The sequence below is a fragment of the Asterias rubens genome, chromosome 8 (genome assembly GCF_902459465.1).
Source record: "Asterias rubens chromosome 8, eAstRub1.3, whole genome shotgun sequence".
Taxonomy (NCBI): domain Eukaryota; kingdom Metazoa; phylum Echinodermata; class Asteroidea; order Forcipulatida; family Asteriidae; genus Asterias; species Asterias rubens.
Genome location: NC_047069.1, coordinates 11,334,013 through 11,349,534, shown reverse-complemented (window position 1 = coordinate 11,349,534; position 15,522 = coordinate 11,334,013). Strand labels below are relative to the sequence as shown.

At 38.4% G+C, this 15,522-nt stretch overlaps 1 protein-coding gene across 9 annotated transcripts in view; it reads left to right on the top strand.

Annotated features, from left to right (window-relative positions):
• The window catches only part of LOC117293531 (LIM and calponin homology domains-containing protein 1-like), an 80,233-nt gene that overhangs the window by 51,821 nt on the left and 12,890 nt on the right, over positions 1 to 15,522 (top strand). For 7 of the 9 annotated variants that reach the window (XM_033775887.1, XM_033775888.1, XM_033775882.1 and 4 more), the window contains 7 exons: positions 4,758 to 4,952; positions 9,447 to 9,758; positions 10,516 to 10,642; positions 11,116 to 11,277; positions 11,768 to 11,999; positions 13,593 to 13,659; positions 14,283 to 14,912. In XM_033775887.1, the coding sequence (XP_033631778.1) occupies positions 4,758 to 4,952; positions 9,447 to 9,758; positions 10,516 to 10,642; positions 11,116 to 11,277; positions 11,768 to 11,999; positions 13,593 to 13,659; positions 14,283 to 14,912 (1,725 nt within the window). The remainder of the gene's footprint in view (positions 1 to 4,757; positions 4,953 to 9,446; positions 9,759 to 10,515; positions 10,643 to 11,115; positions 11,278 to 11,767; positions 12,000 to 13,592; positions 13,660 to 14,282; positions 14,913 to 15,522) is intronic. The other 2 variants (XM_033775886.1, XM_033775889.1) reach the window with 2 other exon arrangements.

Genomic DNA, 15,522 nt, shown 5'->3' with positions numbered 1-15,522 from the left:
GAAGTTTTCTTTAGAATAAAGAAATCATGCTCTTTGATCCACTTTTCTGGCACCAGCAACAAAGTAGCAACAAAGTTAAGAAAGTTTTGTGGCAGGCAAGGCTCTTTAATGTTCCTTTTTTTTTACACCACGGTGTAACTAAGTTTTTTTTAACGAATCTCCAGTATTACTCGTTTGGTGCTTTTTCATTAAAGATCATAGCTTCATTCATGTAAAATATACATCATGGAATCACATGGCAAGGATGAAATAACAACATATATCTTCCTTATTGTGTGTAGGCATACTGATAAGTGTGAAATGTAACCAGTTTTTATTAATTGCTTTGAAAGATATATAGGGCCAGGCACCTCATGCTTTCTGTTGAAGGGGACCTGAAAAAATATCCCCGTGGTCTCACACCATATAACGGCTTCCTCGGTCACCCCAAAATATATCCACCCACCACACACCCTAAGGTCACAGTAACCCAACTGGCAGATATGTATTTAACTGATATGGGCCCCACCCATACACCTTGCAAACATTTATGGTTTGCAAACCTATGGTATCAAGTCAACAGTCTCAAAATGTCACTGAATTGGACAGTGCCATCATTTATTTACCAGATGTTTTACATATGTCAGTTGTACCAACTCATTTTACTACATGACTCAGAATATGGCCTGCTTTTGCACCCATGTACATTTAGACACCACCATGTGGTTCAGGGTCTATGTACATGGACATGTTTTTCATAGCCCCTTTTCCATTTAATTCATCTGGCAGTTTGAAAAGATGTTTTTAAAAATAAAAAAGGTGTGACAAGTTTTTTAAAGGAAGTAAAGTATGTTTTTTTTTTTTTTACAAGGCATGGATTTCCATGGATTTGTGGAGGCCACCGAAGAAATGGCCTTGTTGCCCTGTTCTTGGTCTCGATGCCTTCTGAGAAATTTCATCTTGATATTCCAGTATGGAAAATTGCCCTCTTCTTAAAAGTGGTTGTGCCCCTGCTTGGAATTTGATTGTGACACTTTTGAAAGTGTTAATGATTAACTGAGCTAATTCCAATGTTATCCAATAAAAGTCACTAAAACTAAAATAAAAGTCACTAAAACTTGTCAAGTCATTTTCCACTCTGTACAAATTGATTAAGCAGGTCATGCATAAATGTACCTCTTTCTCATACACAAAGAGTACAATCCGTTTTAAGGGTGTGAATTCACCAGAAAGCATTATGTGCCTATCTCTCTTTAACATACAATCCATGCTGCTCATTTCTCAATTAATGACGGCAGGTTTTGAGTCATTGCGTTTTATATAAACATTCATAATGGTGTGTGCGAACTGATACATATATCCCATGCTCATTATAGAGTAACATTCATCACAAAGATGACCCCTGACCGACCTTTGACCTGAGAGGGTTTACTTTTTATATAAACTTTTTTTTTAACTATTTATTTGACTGTGTTACAACTCAAGTTATGATTATCAAAAGAGTGCAATGTAGACTCTAGATTCCTTTTGAATTAAATTTCAGCAGTTTTTCTTAAGATGTTTCTGAGTATTAGTGTCCATACATACATGAGCTTCATGTTCTTCAATGGACCTAATTTTAGTATGTACAGTAGATTGCAACTTTACCAAGTACCAAAATAATTAATATGTGGCTATATCTGGGCCCAGTTTCATGGTTCTGCTTACAGCCGAATTCTGCGCTTACGATCACAATTCCCCGCTAACGTGCAAGCGCCGAATTTCTGCGCTAGCCGTGTAAGCTTAGAATACCTAGTAATGTGAAGTACGCACGTGCAGAAGTCAAAATTCACCACTTACCCGTGAAATGAGGTTTCCGTAAGCACAGAATTCCCTGCTTCCGTAAGTGCCGATTCTGGGCTTACGGTAAGCAGAGCCATGAAATTGGGCCCAGATCATGTTTGCTCTAGATTTGTGGGCACAAAACATACCAAAAAGCTTGCCAATGGCGCTGTGCAATCACCTCAGTAGAAGAATGTGGAACAAATTTAAAATAAGTTTGTGATGAACAAAACAGTTATTTTCTTAGAATGACATACATACAACGAATGCCAACTGTTATCAAAGTTTTGAAACTCGAATAGTTAACTCTTTGATAAACTTTCTACCTTCATGTTTCCACATGAGAGAATGCGATATTTTTATCGTAGGTGGAAGGTGGGAGAAACACGAAAGGAACACTAATCAGAACAAAATTTATGGATCCTGGGGTATTTGTTAAAGCGACGTTCTACTGTACTTGTACATTAGTTTAGATTGTTTGCAAATAGATCTACTCAGAGCATTGAAACTGTTTGTAAAGATACAGTTGAAGTGTGGCATCCATGTATTGTTGTTAATTTATTAAATTAGGTTGGTCTTAATAAGTACTTGTTAGTTTGTTTGGGTAGAGTCTGTTATCATTGATAGTTTAACAGTACAACGTTATTCCTGGGAGTTGGGAGGGGATGGGGGTAGTAAAAGATTTTTAAAGACACATTATTCTTGGGAATAAGGGTCGACAGGGTAGTAAAGGCTTTACAAGATTTGTTTTTATGGGCATTCACTGCAATTTAGGGTGTGATATGAAGTGCGTCCATACAATGTTTATGTAGGATGTAGGCACTTGTGCTTCTGCCTTGATGTTAGGGATGGTTAGAGCTAGGTATATATTTATTTTGGTCCTTTCTATAGGATTTGTCAAGCAGGAAAATATGACTAGCTATGCAGGGTATGAAATGTACCACCGCTGTGCATGTAAGTGGGCGTACAACTATACCGCAACAGTTAAACAAGATTTGCAATAATGTACAAATAAGCCATTGCCTTAAAATAGCAATACTATATTTATATCTGAGAAATATATTTATCTATATTCGGAGTTGTCCAGAGCATTGACCATGCATGCATATTTTAAAAACAAAGGGTCATATTTCCGGCTTTCCAAAAAAACATACTATGGGATTGAACTGTACTTTATGTAAAAAAACAAATGACAACTTTGAAAATGGGAGGGGGGGGGGGTTGCTATGACAAATTGCTAATGTCTGTCATTTTCAATGGATAGCTCTGTGAAAGCAGTTTTAAATTAAAAACCACCTTTTGACAGTTAAACCCACCATCACAATTTTTCTAAGGGGCTAAAGGTTATTTTCATAGAGTCTGTTCATAGATTGTATCGAGAATTTTGTACTTGAATTTGTACAAATGATGACGGTTATTGTATCAAGTGTTTTTTGAGTCGACTACTATGTCGTCGTTCAAATTCAAAAGAGAGACATACACTTAAAAAGCTTGGTAACAAAACAAATTATTTTGGGAGGGAGGTTAAACTTTCAGCAGTTGTTGACGTTCTTGCGGTGTGAGTTTTGTTTTAAATTTAGCGTTGTTATTGGTGACTGAAAGTGAAACAGTCATGCTTTGTTGTTGTATTTTTAGGTAAAATTATTTAAAATTAAACTACATTCCAGTCAAAGCTGGCTTAGGAAGGAAATGGCTTCCTGTATTCATTGAAAAAATAGTATAGTTTTGAAATTTGTGGATTATGGGATTGTTCAACACGTTTTTCCGCTGGTATTTGTGTGGTTGAAGTACAGAGGGTTCAATGCATTTGATGTTCAGTTGTTGCTACAAAAGCTCATGCAGTTTTTCTACTTTTAGTCTTTAAGTGCTATCATTAAGTTCCCTTGTTCAACTCGAAATTATTCAAAATTTACTTAAGTCAGTTTCCGTTTTTTTTTTCTTCATTAGTTTATGTAAACAGCATTCCCATAGACAGTCAGACTCTAAAATTGGATTGTCATTGTAGGCTGTAATCTCTGCACTTTGTGATAGAGTGTGTCTGTATATCACTCATCAGATTTAATTGTATGGCTTATATATAAGGCATTTTCATTGTAGCATTTGCACTAATTAAAATTACAAATAGCTAATAGTACTACTGTTCGATAGAGAATCATTACGACTGCTTGAATAGATGGGTTGCAATACGCGTCATCAGCCGCCACCTTTGATTTATTAACATTGGAAAAGTGCACACATGTTCACGCTGCGCGTGACTCTCAGCCAAAGGTAGCTCTTCACACGTGCACAATTCAATAAATATGGCGGCCAATGACGCCTACATGTATTGCCATCCATCTATACATTGAGCAGCTGGTGTTGCCAGATCCACATTGTCTTGTTAACTCCGGGAAGAAGTTTTCTTGAGATTATTTCAGATTTGTAAAGGCTTTCCTCGGATGATGTTGATAGTGGGGTCCACTGCGGAGTTATGATTTTATTAAGGCATAGTCTCTGGTATGATTTCGGTCACATTTAGTTGTTCTGCATGGCTGATCCTTCTTGTTTCATTACCCATGGTCATTTTGTTGTTTCTGTTGTGTTTGGGAAAAAACAACTTCAATCGCCTTCCTTTAGTTGTGTGGTTGATATTTGTTCCAAGTGGTTTTTCATTTTGTGTTTTTTTGTAAAAAATTTTATTTTATAATTACGTGTACTTGTTATTTTCTTATAGTATAGTTACACGAGGACTTTTCTGTTTGCAATAGAATTTCAGTTATTTTGTTTAGTTCAGGATTTATTTATCTTTTTCCCCATTTATGATGAGTTTATCAGGAGTAAAGTGTCAAACCTCCCACGTGACTACTCCTTTTCATTCTCACATTTGTTTTAATCCCAACCTGCTGCTTTTTTTTATTTGCCATATTTTTTTATTTTGCATGCCATTGTGTTTTTTTATTCTCCTTTCATCCCCCTAGCGCCGCCCCCGATCAAACACCCTCCCCGGCAGTTACAAACAAGGGGAATCCTCCTCATTTGACTCAAATAACCCCCCAAACGATTCTGCTGACGCCCGTGGCTGGCAGAGTCGTCAACCCCCTCCCAGCGTAGCCCCCAAGCCCAAAGTGAGAAGGAATGGTAGTGCCTTCGCTCCATACCAGAGACCAGGCAGTGTCAGTATTTTTTAATTATTAAACCTCATTTTGACCTCTAACCTCTTCCTATCTCTCCATCTCACCTCATTGGTTTTCAAAATCGCCGGGTTCACTAACCACATCATCTCAGGGGAAAGCTGGCTAACTAACAGTTACCGTTTAAGCTAAGGCTATGTCCAAATTGGCGGCTACGGCTGTTGCTAAGAGTGTTGCTAAGGAGGTCCTATACCTCAACACATGATGTTTCAGAAATCTAGCTGTAGCCGTAGCTGTAGCTGTAGCCACCAATTCAGACATGACCTTGTTAGAGTCTAGACTACTTATAGGGAAAAGATTCCAAGCCTAAAGGTCCGCTTCAGTCAACATGGCCTCGGTCCGTTAACTCATTTCTTGGAGGGATGCATATGATGTACATATCTTGATTACATGGGTTGTGGACATTAGCATTTTTGCTTTCATGAAGCCATTTCTGCATCTGGTGACATGCATCTGGTAACCAGGTGATCAGGTGATCAGGGCCCATTTTTATTGAGCGGCTTAAGCAGCAAATATTGCTTGGAAATGTCCTGCTAAGCAAGAATAAGCAGGATACCAGTTACAAATGGTGCAAGTGAAATGCTTTTTGTAGCTGGTAACCTTATTCTGGAAAGAATATTTATATTGTGCTTAACTAATTTTTTTGCTTAAGCAGCTCTGTGAAACTGGGCCTTGGACTTCACTTTCACCTCCAAGAAACTTGAAGCAATTATGGATGAGAATTCCAAAAGCCATCTTGAATCAGATATGTCTGTCATTGTTCATATTAATTAGAAAACAGATTCCAATCTAGTGACAGAGTGACATTTTGAGAAATTAATCGCTGTCCTCATGGTGGGGGGGGGGGGGGTTGATAGTACAGTCTGTGATGACTTTACTTGACCTTTAAGCCTGGAATCATCATCATCATTATCATCATCATCATTAGCCTCATTCGATTTCATTGTTGAGATGCCTGTTTTCATCATGTATAATTACAACTTGTAGTCTAGCCATCAAAGCTTTAAATCTGTTTGCTATTTTTTTACATGTGTACCCTAACGCAGTTTCATTGAGCTGCCAGGCCCCAAAATGCTGACTAGTGGGAAAAAGTTATTTTGTGTTCGAGCAATATCTTTATACAAAATGGCTGCCCACTCTGAATTGTAGTCTGTTCTATAGGGCTTATACTTTAAATGGTGAATGGGCGAATTTTGGGGTATACCAGCTATTACAGTTATTAAAAGTACCAAACTGTATGGTTTTGTTGGTCGCTCGATTATCTTAAGAGGAATAGCTGCTTAGCAAAATAAAACATGGCTTAGCAGCTCAATAAAACAATTCCTGGGTTTGTTGCTAGAGAGATTTGAAGATACTTGTGTTGTTCATATCTCTCTTGATCCAATGTAATGGGCACACTTACTGTTCAGTGAAATGTCATAATCACGTGTGCGTATATTTTTTGAGCAAGTGCTTGGTCAAACATTATGCAAATGAAAAAGCCAGTCACATTAATGTAATGGTGATAATGGATTGCATTTCTTGTTGTAACCAAATAATAAGGTCATGAAATGTACTTCTGAATTTTACATTTTATGTCCAGCAATTGAAAAGGTTAAATTGTGTTTCTTGAAATGAGTTTTGATTTGCTTTATTCTAGGCCTACAAACTACTTCATACAACCCACTGTGTAGTACTATTTTTAGAATCATTGCTTTGCATTGTAGATATATATGCCATTTATTCATTTGTAGTACTAAGTATTTAATTACTAATCCTGCCATTGTTTGAAATTTGATGTAGAGATAATTTTTCTTCTTGAGCACCGCTTTAGAAATAAAACAAATCTTAATCTGAAATCGAGTAATGAGTAGTGCTTTTTGTCAGATGTTGAGCGCCGAAAGTTTAAACATTTGCATGCATTTATGGAATGGAATTAAGCCAAATAAGTTAACCAAGACAGTGGACAGCAAGTTTATATTACAAAAAATGCCAGTCATGTGTAATTTGATGATCAAATGTGAAACTATCAATGGGATGTGAAATAATTGTTAGAATTTACTTGTAGGCGTTGCGATTATTAGATCATGTGCTCCATGCGAATGTCTAGAGAACCCTGCGTCCCGATGGAAATGTCAAGTTCCCCTTTGCATGCTGGGAATTCTTGTCATCATTATGTATGTGATCCTTTTGACCTCATGATGGGTTTGGCTGCACGTAACCAAACATTACATATGTCAGGGGATGTAAGGCGCTATCATTGGCTTGACATTTATTACTCCTGTCAATTTGGTTGAACGAGAACCAGACTAAATAAAATGACATGTGTTTGGATACATACATTCGGGGAATAGCTCTCCTTGCAAATTATTGCTATGTAAATGAACATGCCCCATGTCATCATTTGTTTAGTATAATTGATATCCCATTAGCACATGCTGCCCAACTTTCTAGAAATCTAAATATAAGCAAAAAAGCAATGCCTTAGATGTGAAAAAATACATCTCATAAATTATAGAGTGATAGGAAACATTGGCTAGAAATAAACTAAAAAATAAAAGTAAACAATTTTTTGAAGTTTTGTGTTACAGCGAATAGCAAATAACAATCAAAACTAAAACTCACACAGATGTGTGGAGTTAATAAAAATATTAACCAATATCGGTTTAGGTTTTAAGTGTGACTAAGAAACTCACATTCCCAGAAGTGTCTTAATATCCAATCACTTGCATGCCAAAAAGTACTTAATTTAGACATCTTATTCAGAGTATGCAAAGGGGCCAATGTAGAGCTGCTGTCTGTTTAACAAAAGTATTAAAAAAAAGGTTGCACACTTCTTTTACTTTCCCAAATTTTTAAACTATTCTATCATCACCCAAATTCACATCATTTGCCAGTTTGCCAAAATCACGTTAGCATTTCCAAACCCCAAAGCCACTTTTAAAACCGCAATTCAGCTTAACTTTTTTTATTCATGGATGTTTACATTTGGTGTGTGGTTCACTCACATTCTTTCACCTACAATGTACATGTAGTTACTAACCATAATTCATGCACAGTTAATACTGCACATTAAAAAACCTCCCCCATAGTCTTTGCCAACTTATCCCATGTATCGTTCAAATTATTCACTTAAAGTTGAGCTCTCCAGGTTATTTAATCAAGAAAGATTCATCAATGCTTTGTTTTCAGGTTGTTGGTGCCAACAATTTACTGTTTTCTTTGTAACGAAAAAGTCTACAGAATATCTCTTATCAAAATGAAATACAAATACTGGTTAATGAAGGAAAATTCGCACTCCAAGATTCCTTGTGCCAAAAAATTTGAGAAATGTTAACTGTGAAAGTCTCTTTCATTTCGCCACTCGAGGGCGATATGATTCATGATAAGTTTTCATTATTATTTATTATTATTATTATGATGCTGACCCATTTACAAAACAAAACAAAACTGCTGATATAAAATAAAGTTATTTGCTTTTCAGAAAATCTCTGAAAACCCAAGCTTTTCAGCTGTTCAATTTCTCTAGTCATAGCACTTGTCAGGTCAGATCGCAATACATCAATTTAAAATCGGCTCAGAAATGAGATCATAGAAATTGTTGCGTTCTTTAAAAAATTTAAAACACTATCAACTGATTAATGGAGATTGAAACTTCAATAATCATTTTGAGTGGGAGCATATTTATTAGTCTCTTTACATAAGGCTAAAAGACGGGTGTCACTAACAATTGAAGCTTTCTGTCTCTAGTAAACATGGCATACCTTCAGCCAGACAATTTACTACCTCAAGGGAAAAATTAATTTGAAACATTACCAAATAGTTATCAAACCATCTGTCATCGGGAGGGAATTAAAGAGGGAACAGTCCCTGTGGTGTTGAAACATCACTACACACAGACGGCCTTTATCCCAATGTTTGCTAATGACCGGCTCATTTATCAATGGCGTCTGTTTTTTGATAGATTGGGCCTGGTTGATAACTGAGAAAAAGATTTTTGTTTTGAACTTCTTTCTTTAAGAGCTACTTTTTGGTTCAGTTATCTTCAGAAATGTGCTATTTTTGTTTTACCTTGTACCGCCTATGCATGTTTTTGACCCCCCCCCCCCAAAAAAAAACCCAAAACCAACCATATCAGTTAACTTTGCGGATATAGAGGGACTTTAAAGCAATTTTAATGGGAGATTGTTGGCACCCATGAGTTTGGAATAAAGTTTGAAGAACTTTTGAGTCATTTTCAAAATTGATTTTTTGTTTTTTGTTGGCACCCACAAGTCTGAAATTAGGTGTGAAGACTATTTGAGTCATATTCAGAATACATATTTGTTTCTGAATATTGGCATCACCAATAGATACACATTCAAAATAACCCAAACAAAATAAATGATTGAACATTTAAAAAAAAAATTACTACGAGAGAGAGTTCTTCTTTAAAAAAAAAAAAAAAAAAAAAAGTATGCATGACGTTTGGTTTCCTAATATATACTGCACAAACAGCGTGACGATGTCCAAGTGGTGTACCGAAACGGCAGCTCAATGCTAAGGAACAGCTACAGCAGCGAAGTCTACGCTGTAGCACCCCCGAGCAACGTCGAGACCTTAACCTTCAAAGAGAAACTTCTCCGCGACAGAGAGCGAGAGATCGGGATGACAGCGGAGCAGCGCAACTCCAAATCTTCTGCCCGGCTTCCCCAGAAGAAACGTCTGAGCATGGGGATCTTGGGGCGGGTGGCCGCTTTCAACAAGGGGGAGTCGGCATTTGAGCACGAGACCAAACCTAAAACCCCAGCACCCAAAGAAGAGATACGGGTAAGGCCAGAGTGTGGAATGGAAACTGGTGTGGACTGATTCTGATTACCAATTGTAGATGTAGATTGTTTAGATTGGCTATTTTAACCTTTAGGATTAATGTTTTGTTAATAGACCTTCTCGCAAATACCGATTGCGCAAATGCTAACTGTCGAATGACGTGCATGCTGTCTTACTAGCGATCAAACTTGATTGCTAGCTAGACCAGCAGCTGATTTCACAAAACACTAGGATTAATCCTATCTCGATTTAGGGCGAGTTACCAGTCCTAACTTAGGATGGGTTCGATGTGTCCTAACGTCTTCGAACACAGAACATAATTTGTCCCAAGTCCTAAGATTAATCCTAAGTTGGGAAGAGTTTGGTGAAATTGACGGCATCATGCACCTCAATCCACGCCCAAAGCGCACGTACCAAGTTTTTGCGATAAGGTCTATGGTAAATGTAGCAGTATTTAACATTTTAAAGTCTGTTGTATTGAGTGGGGACGCAACCATCTGCACGTAATCAATCAGTGAAATTGCGAAGCGTACCAATACAGTCCACTTAAGTTTGCTGTGTGAACTGAGAGTGACCAGTATGGTTTTGTACGTCCTCTAGTTCGAATATAACTCTATGGTCTACATACGTACTGAGTCTTACTAATGACACTCTCAACATAGAGGGCGACATTGCATAGCTTAGTCATCCCAACCTCGACAATCAAATTTACTCTCTCTTTCTTTCTGTATGTGTTTGTCTCATTCTCAATTCTTAGGTGCCAGAACACAGTGAGCTCACCATCCACATGGAACAGAAACCAAGAAATGAAAACGGTTTCGGCTTCACGATCATCGGAGGATCAGACACGCAGAGACCTATTGTTGTCACCAGTGTAACAAAAGGTATTGTTCTACACTTGTGATAGATGCCTTGACTTTAACCCTCGTGTTTGAAACCCTTTTGATGCCACATGATTCATCCATGATGTCACAAAGATTGATCTTAAGCTACATTCTAGTCCTTAAGTGCTAAGCAGAGTGTGATGTCTCAATACATTAAGAAACGTAGTGCTTTGTGAAATTGAACACCACAGCTCGATTTCACAAAGCACTAAGGTTCATCTTAAGTTAATTGTAGCCCTCATTTTGAAGTGCCCATCTGGCCTTGTGATGTTATGCAATCTCTCATTAAAAAAGTAAAAAAAAAAAATGTTTTTAACATTATTTTAATAAATTATTGAAACCCATGCTATGTCCTTTGATCATCTGTAAATCCATGTCAGTTTTAAAAATCTTAAAGGGAGGTTTGGGATAAAATGTGAAGAGACCAACCCAGAGTAGATTGAAATGAACCTCTTATTATTTTTGATGTGCAGGAAGCTCAGCTGATTTGTGTGACCTGAAGGTCGGTGATGAAATCGTAGCCATCAACGGAGAGAAGACGAAGACGTTTGATAACGATCATGCCATGTATTGTTTCAGCTCCTCCATACTCACCGGTGAACTAACACTGAAGATACATCGCTACGAAGAACCAGGTACGCCAACAAAATATCACTCTGAAACATCATGCGGCGTGTCATGGCCTAGCGGTTAAGAGCACCGGATTCAAACTCTGGTGTTTCTGATCAGCAGAGTGAGGGTTCAAGTCCCTGTCATGACACATGTGTCCTTAAGCAAGACACTTTCCATGGAGCTTCGTCCTTCGGATGGGCTGTAAAGCCATTGCTGCCATGTATTGTGTAACGTACGTAAAAGAAACCAGTGCATTTACAAAAAGAAAAGGTGGTTCGTACCGATGTTCCTGGTCCGATCGGCAGCAAATTACGCCACAGCACCTTGCACCTATATTGAAGGAGTAAATCTCATATTTCAAACAAAGTCCCACATACCTTGCAGGAAAATACATATGTCAAAGCACCTTGAGTGTCACTAAGTGAAGGATATGCGCACTATAAGAAGTCTCTATTTATATTATTATTATAAGAAGGTTTAAAATGAGCTCTAATAAACGTTTTATTTGCCCAGGCATGAGAAAACATGACTCCTCCACCCGACGAACCACAGAGAGTACCCGTAGTACGACCAACCAGCCAGAGGTGATGAAGCGCCGTGCCGTCTCCCAGCCAGCGGACCCTCGAGCCCTGACCCAAGCAGCGAGGGCTAAGAAGATCCTTCAGCAGATGAGAGATGAGGAGGAGAAAATTGAAGACATGAGACGAGAGAGAGAGGAGGAGAGAAGGAAACCGACCGTCAATGGGTAAGATGGGAGAATTAGTTCTTAGGATTTTTTAATGCTTCTTGCATGCACTTTGTGAGAACCAATAGACCTTTCCGATGTCAAATCTCATCCCTTAAAGGCATGAGACACTATTGGTAATTGACAAAGACCAGTATTCTCACTTGGTGCATCCCAACTATGCATAAAATAACAAATCTGTGAAAAAAATTGGCTGAATTGGTCATCGAATTAGCAGGAGAATGATGAAAGAAAAAACACCCTTGTTGTATTACTTTGTGTGCTTTGAGATGTATACTAAAATGCTTCAGCTGAAGTCTTTTATTATTTGAGTGAGAATTTACCTCTTTCTCAAAACCTACGTTACTTCAGAGGGAGCCGTTTCTCACAATGTTTCATACCACCAACAGCTCTCCATTGCTCATTAACCAAGTAAGCTTTTATGCTAACAATTATTTTGAGTAACAACCAATAGTGTCCAGTGCCTTCAAGTGGAGGAGTAGATGGAACAGTACATGTAGTTTAACGTTTGGACTATTATCAGCTTAGAAGTGCCTCAGACCTGACGCTTTCTCAATTACCATCTAATTGGATGAAATGATTGATGATAATTGGCTTCTGTGTGATGCTGGTACATCAGAAGTCTAGCCATCAAAATCCCATCCTTAAGCTGTATGTTACTGATTGCCTAATTCTTATCATGCCACAAGGAAAACTGAAGATGTTTTCAGACTTGTTTAATTGTTGACCTTTAGCACCATCTTCCAGTCAAGGGAAAATATTTGGCCCCTTTTTTGTCCCTGGTATTCGTTCAATGAAATAAATCAACTTGATATGTCATAGGCCTGGAATTACACAGGGGCCATGGCCTCTGTTGACCTGGTCGTGGCCTTGGTGCCCCTTCAAAAGCTCCCCATTGACTTAAAGATTTTCCAATGAGAGTGCCTTTTGCGAAATGAAAATGTCCTTGCCCTCTCAAAAATGAAATTTCAGGCCTGATTTCATGAAAATGTTTTGATTGTTGGTTTATTGGACTCTGTTAATTATATGGCCTCTGTTGCCCTTGTCTTTCAAAAGTTCCCCATAGGCTTTAAAGGCAGTGGACACTATTGGTAATTACTCAAAATAATTATTAGCACAAAACCTTTCTCGGTGACGAGTAATGGGGAGAGGTTGATGGTATAAAACATTGTGAGAAACGGCTCCCTCTGAAGTGCCATAGTTTTTGAGAAAGAAGTAATTTTCAACGAATTTGATTTCGAGACCTCAAGTTTAGAATTTGAGGTCTCGAAATCAACCATCTAAACGCACACAACTTCGTGTGACAAGGGTGTTTTTCTCTTTCATTATTATCTCGCAAGTTCGATGACCATTTGAGGTCAAATTTTCACAGGTTTGTTATTTTATGCATATGTTGGGATTCACCAACTGTGAAAGCTAGTCTTTGACAGTTACCAATAGTGTCCACTGCCTTTAAGATTGTCCAATGGAGGTGCCTTTTGCGAAATGAAAATGGCCTTGCCCATCTCAAATTTCAGGCCTGATTTCATAAAAATGTTTTGATTGTTTTTTTTTTAATTTTGATTGTTTTTTTGCCCTTATTTGCATCTTCAGTAATTCAATATGGAATCACCGAGCTGAAACTCAGAATCCTGTTAGGTCACACTATGATGATCCAGAGGTAGGTGTGATTTCCTCTTTCTTAAAATGTCTTCAGGAGCTCCAGAAATGTTGAGCCACCTATCCAGATCATGAGATAATTTATCTCCCAAAGTCGACTCATTTTGTAGAACAAGAAGGCCATTTCAAACAGACAACTTTTTGACAAGAGGCGTTTGACTAAAATCAAATCGATTATAAACGTCTTAAAATAGCATCCATGTTCATATCCTCTTGATATATAGTGTGAAAAGGACAATTAATATGTAATAACCAAGGACCCTTGCTATGAGGATGGCATTATTCTAATGCATACAATGTTTTATTAGTAGAAGAAAGTGTTCAGTGAATGAACATCTATGACCTCCTCCGAGAACAACAAGGGTTGTTGATAAAAAAAAAAAAATTGTTTATAATAAGAAGTCAGGTTGTAGTTGGATAGATAGATGGTTTTAAGCACACTTTTTTCCCCCTGTGTAGCAATGATTTCAACCATTCTCGGAACTAATTTGTAGAATGTTAACCATGCATGTTATGTTTAAGATGTAAACTGTTGAGAGTTGTTGTTGTAGACAATCGTAGTAGTATTTTAGTTTGTATTGCATGCTTGTTACGACACCAATCCCAATCCTTTAATTCAAACAGCCTGAAGAGCAGCCAAAGAGTACGGTATCCCCATCAGGCCCAGCTGCCCCTGCTGAGCCTACTGCCCCTGCTATCCCTGTCGCCCCTGCTGCCCCTAAACCATCCTACTTTGCCCCTCAAACTCATCCCACACACCCACAAGTGGACACTGAAACTCCACTCACTGAAGATGAAATCAAAACAGAAGTTAAAGAAGTCAAACCATTTGAAAAAAATGAATTATCCTTCGATCTGGAGAGGGTATCCCCCAATGGGGAACAGTATGGAAAATCTATCCAAGTTGGGATCGAGATCTTAGACGATGAACCCAAATCAAACAAAATATCCTCCGATCGGGATAGTGTATCTCCCGATGAAGGGGTTAACATTGAGGAGTCAAAACAGGGTATAGATGATAGACACCCCGAAACCTACGGCTCGCCTGTCGATGTCGAGGTGGAACTTGTTGAAGAAACTGTTGGCAAGTCCGAGGTCCAGGTAGAACATTCGGTAAACCTTGATCAGTTACTGGGGAATGACACGGCAGAGTGTGATGGGCAAGTAAGTCCAGAACGATCGGGGCATGATGGGGAAGCAGCCAAAGGTTCGTCAGTTGAGACGGACTCCCCAAACAAGTCCAGTAGGCTGGAGGTGAGTCGGTGTGGTCATTTGTGCACTGACTGCTTGAAGTGCCTGCACAACTAACAACTCTCGCCAACTAACAACAAGATGCAGGGGCTCAAATTTTACACTGAACCCCAGGCCACAGGCCAGTGATTTTAGTGTTGAGCCAGTCCCTGCATAACTAACACCCTCACCTAACAACAGAGTCCCACATACCTTGCATGAAACACTGTATGCTAAAGCGACTGAGTGTCACTGAGTGACGGATATAAGAAGCCACAATTATTATTATTGCAAAAAAACGCTGGGCTGAATTTATCGCTGGACCACAGGCCTATGGCTAGTGATTTTAGTATCAGGCCAGCCGTTGATTTCACAAGCGCTAGCGAAAGTGTATAATGGCTTTAAACGTATTTTAAACTGTCAGCAGTTTTTGGCCCTTTTCCCTCATTTTGATTCCGTCTAGCAAAAAAACATTGTTTTTTTTCCTGGTAAATATTTTGAGCTCTCCATGTACATGCCCTGTAGGCCTTTGACCCCCCCCCCCACCCCCAAGAAAAAAAAAAATCCAGTCCTGGGGAGGCAACAATAATTACCACTAACAGTCGACTCATTGTTGAGCCTGTAACTAACTAAC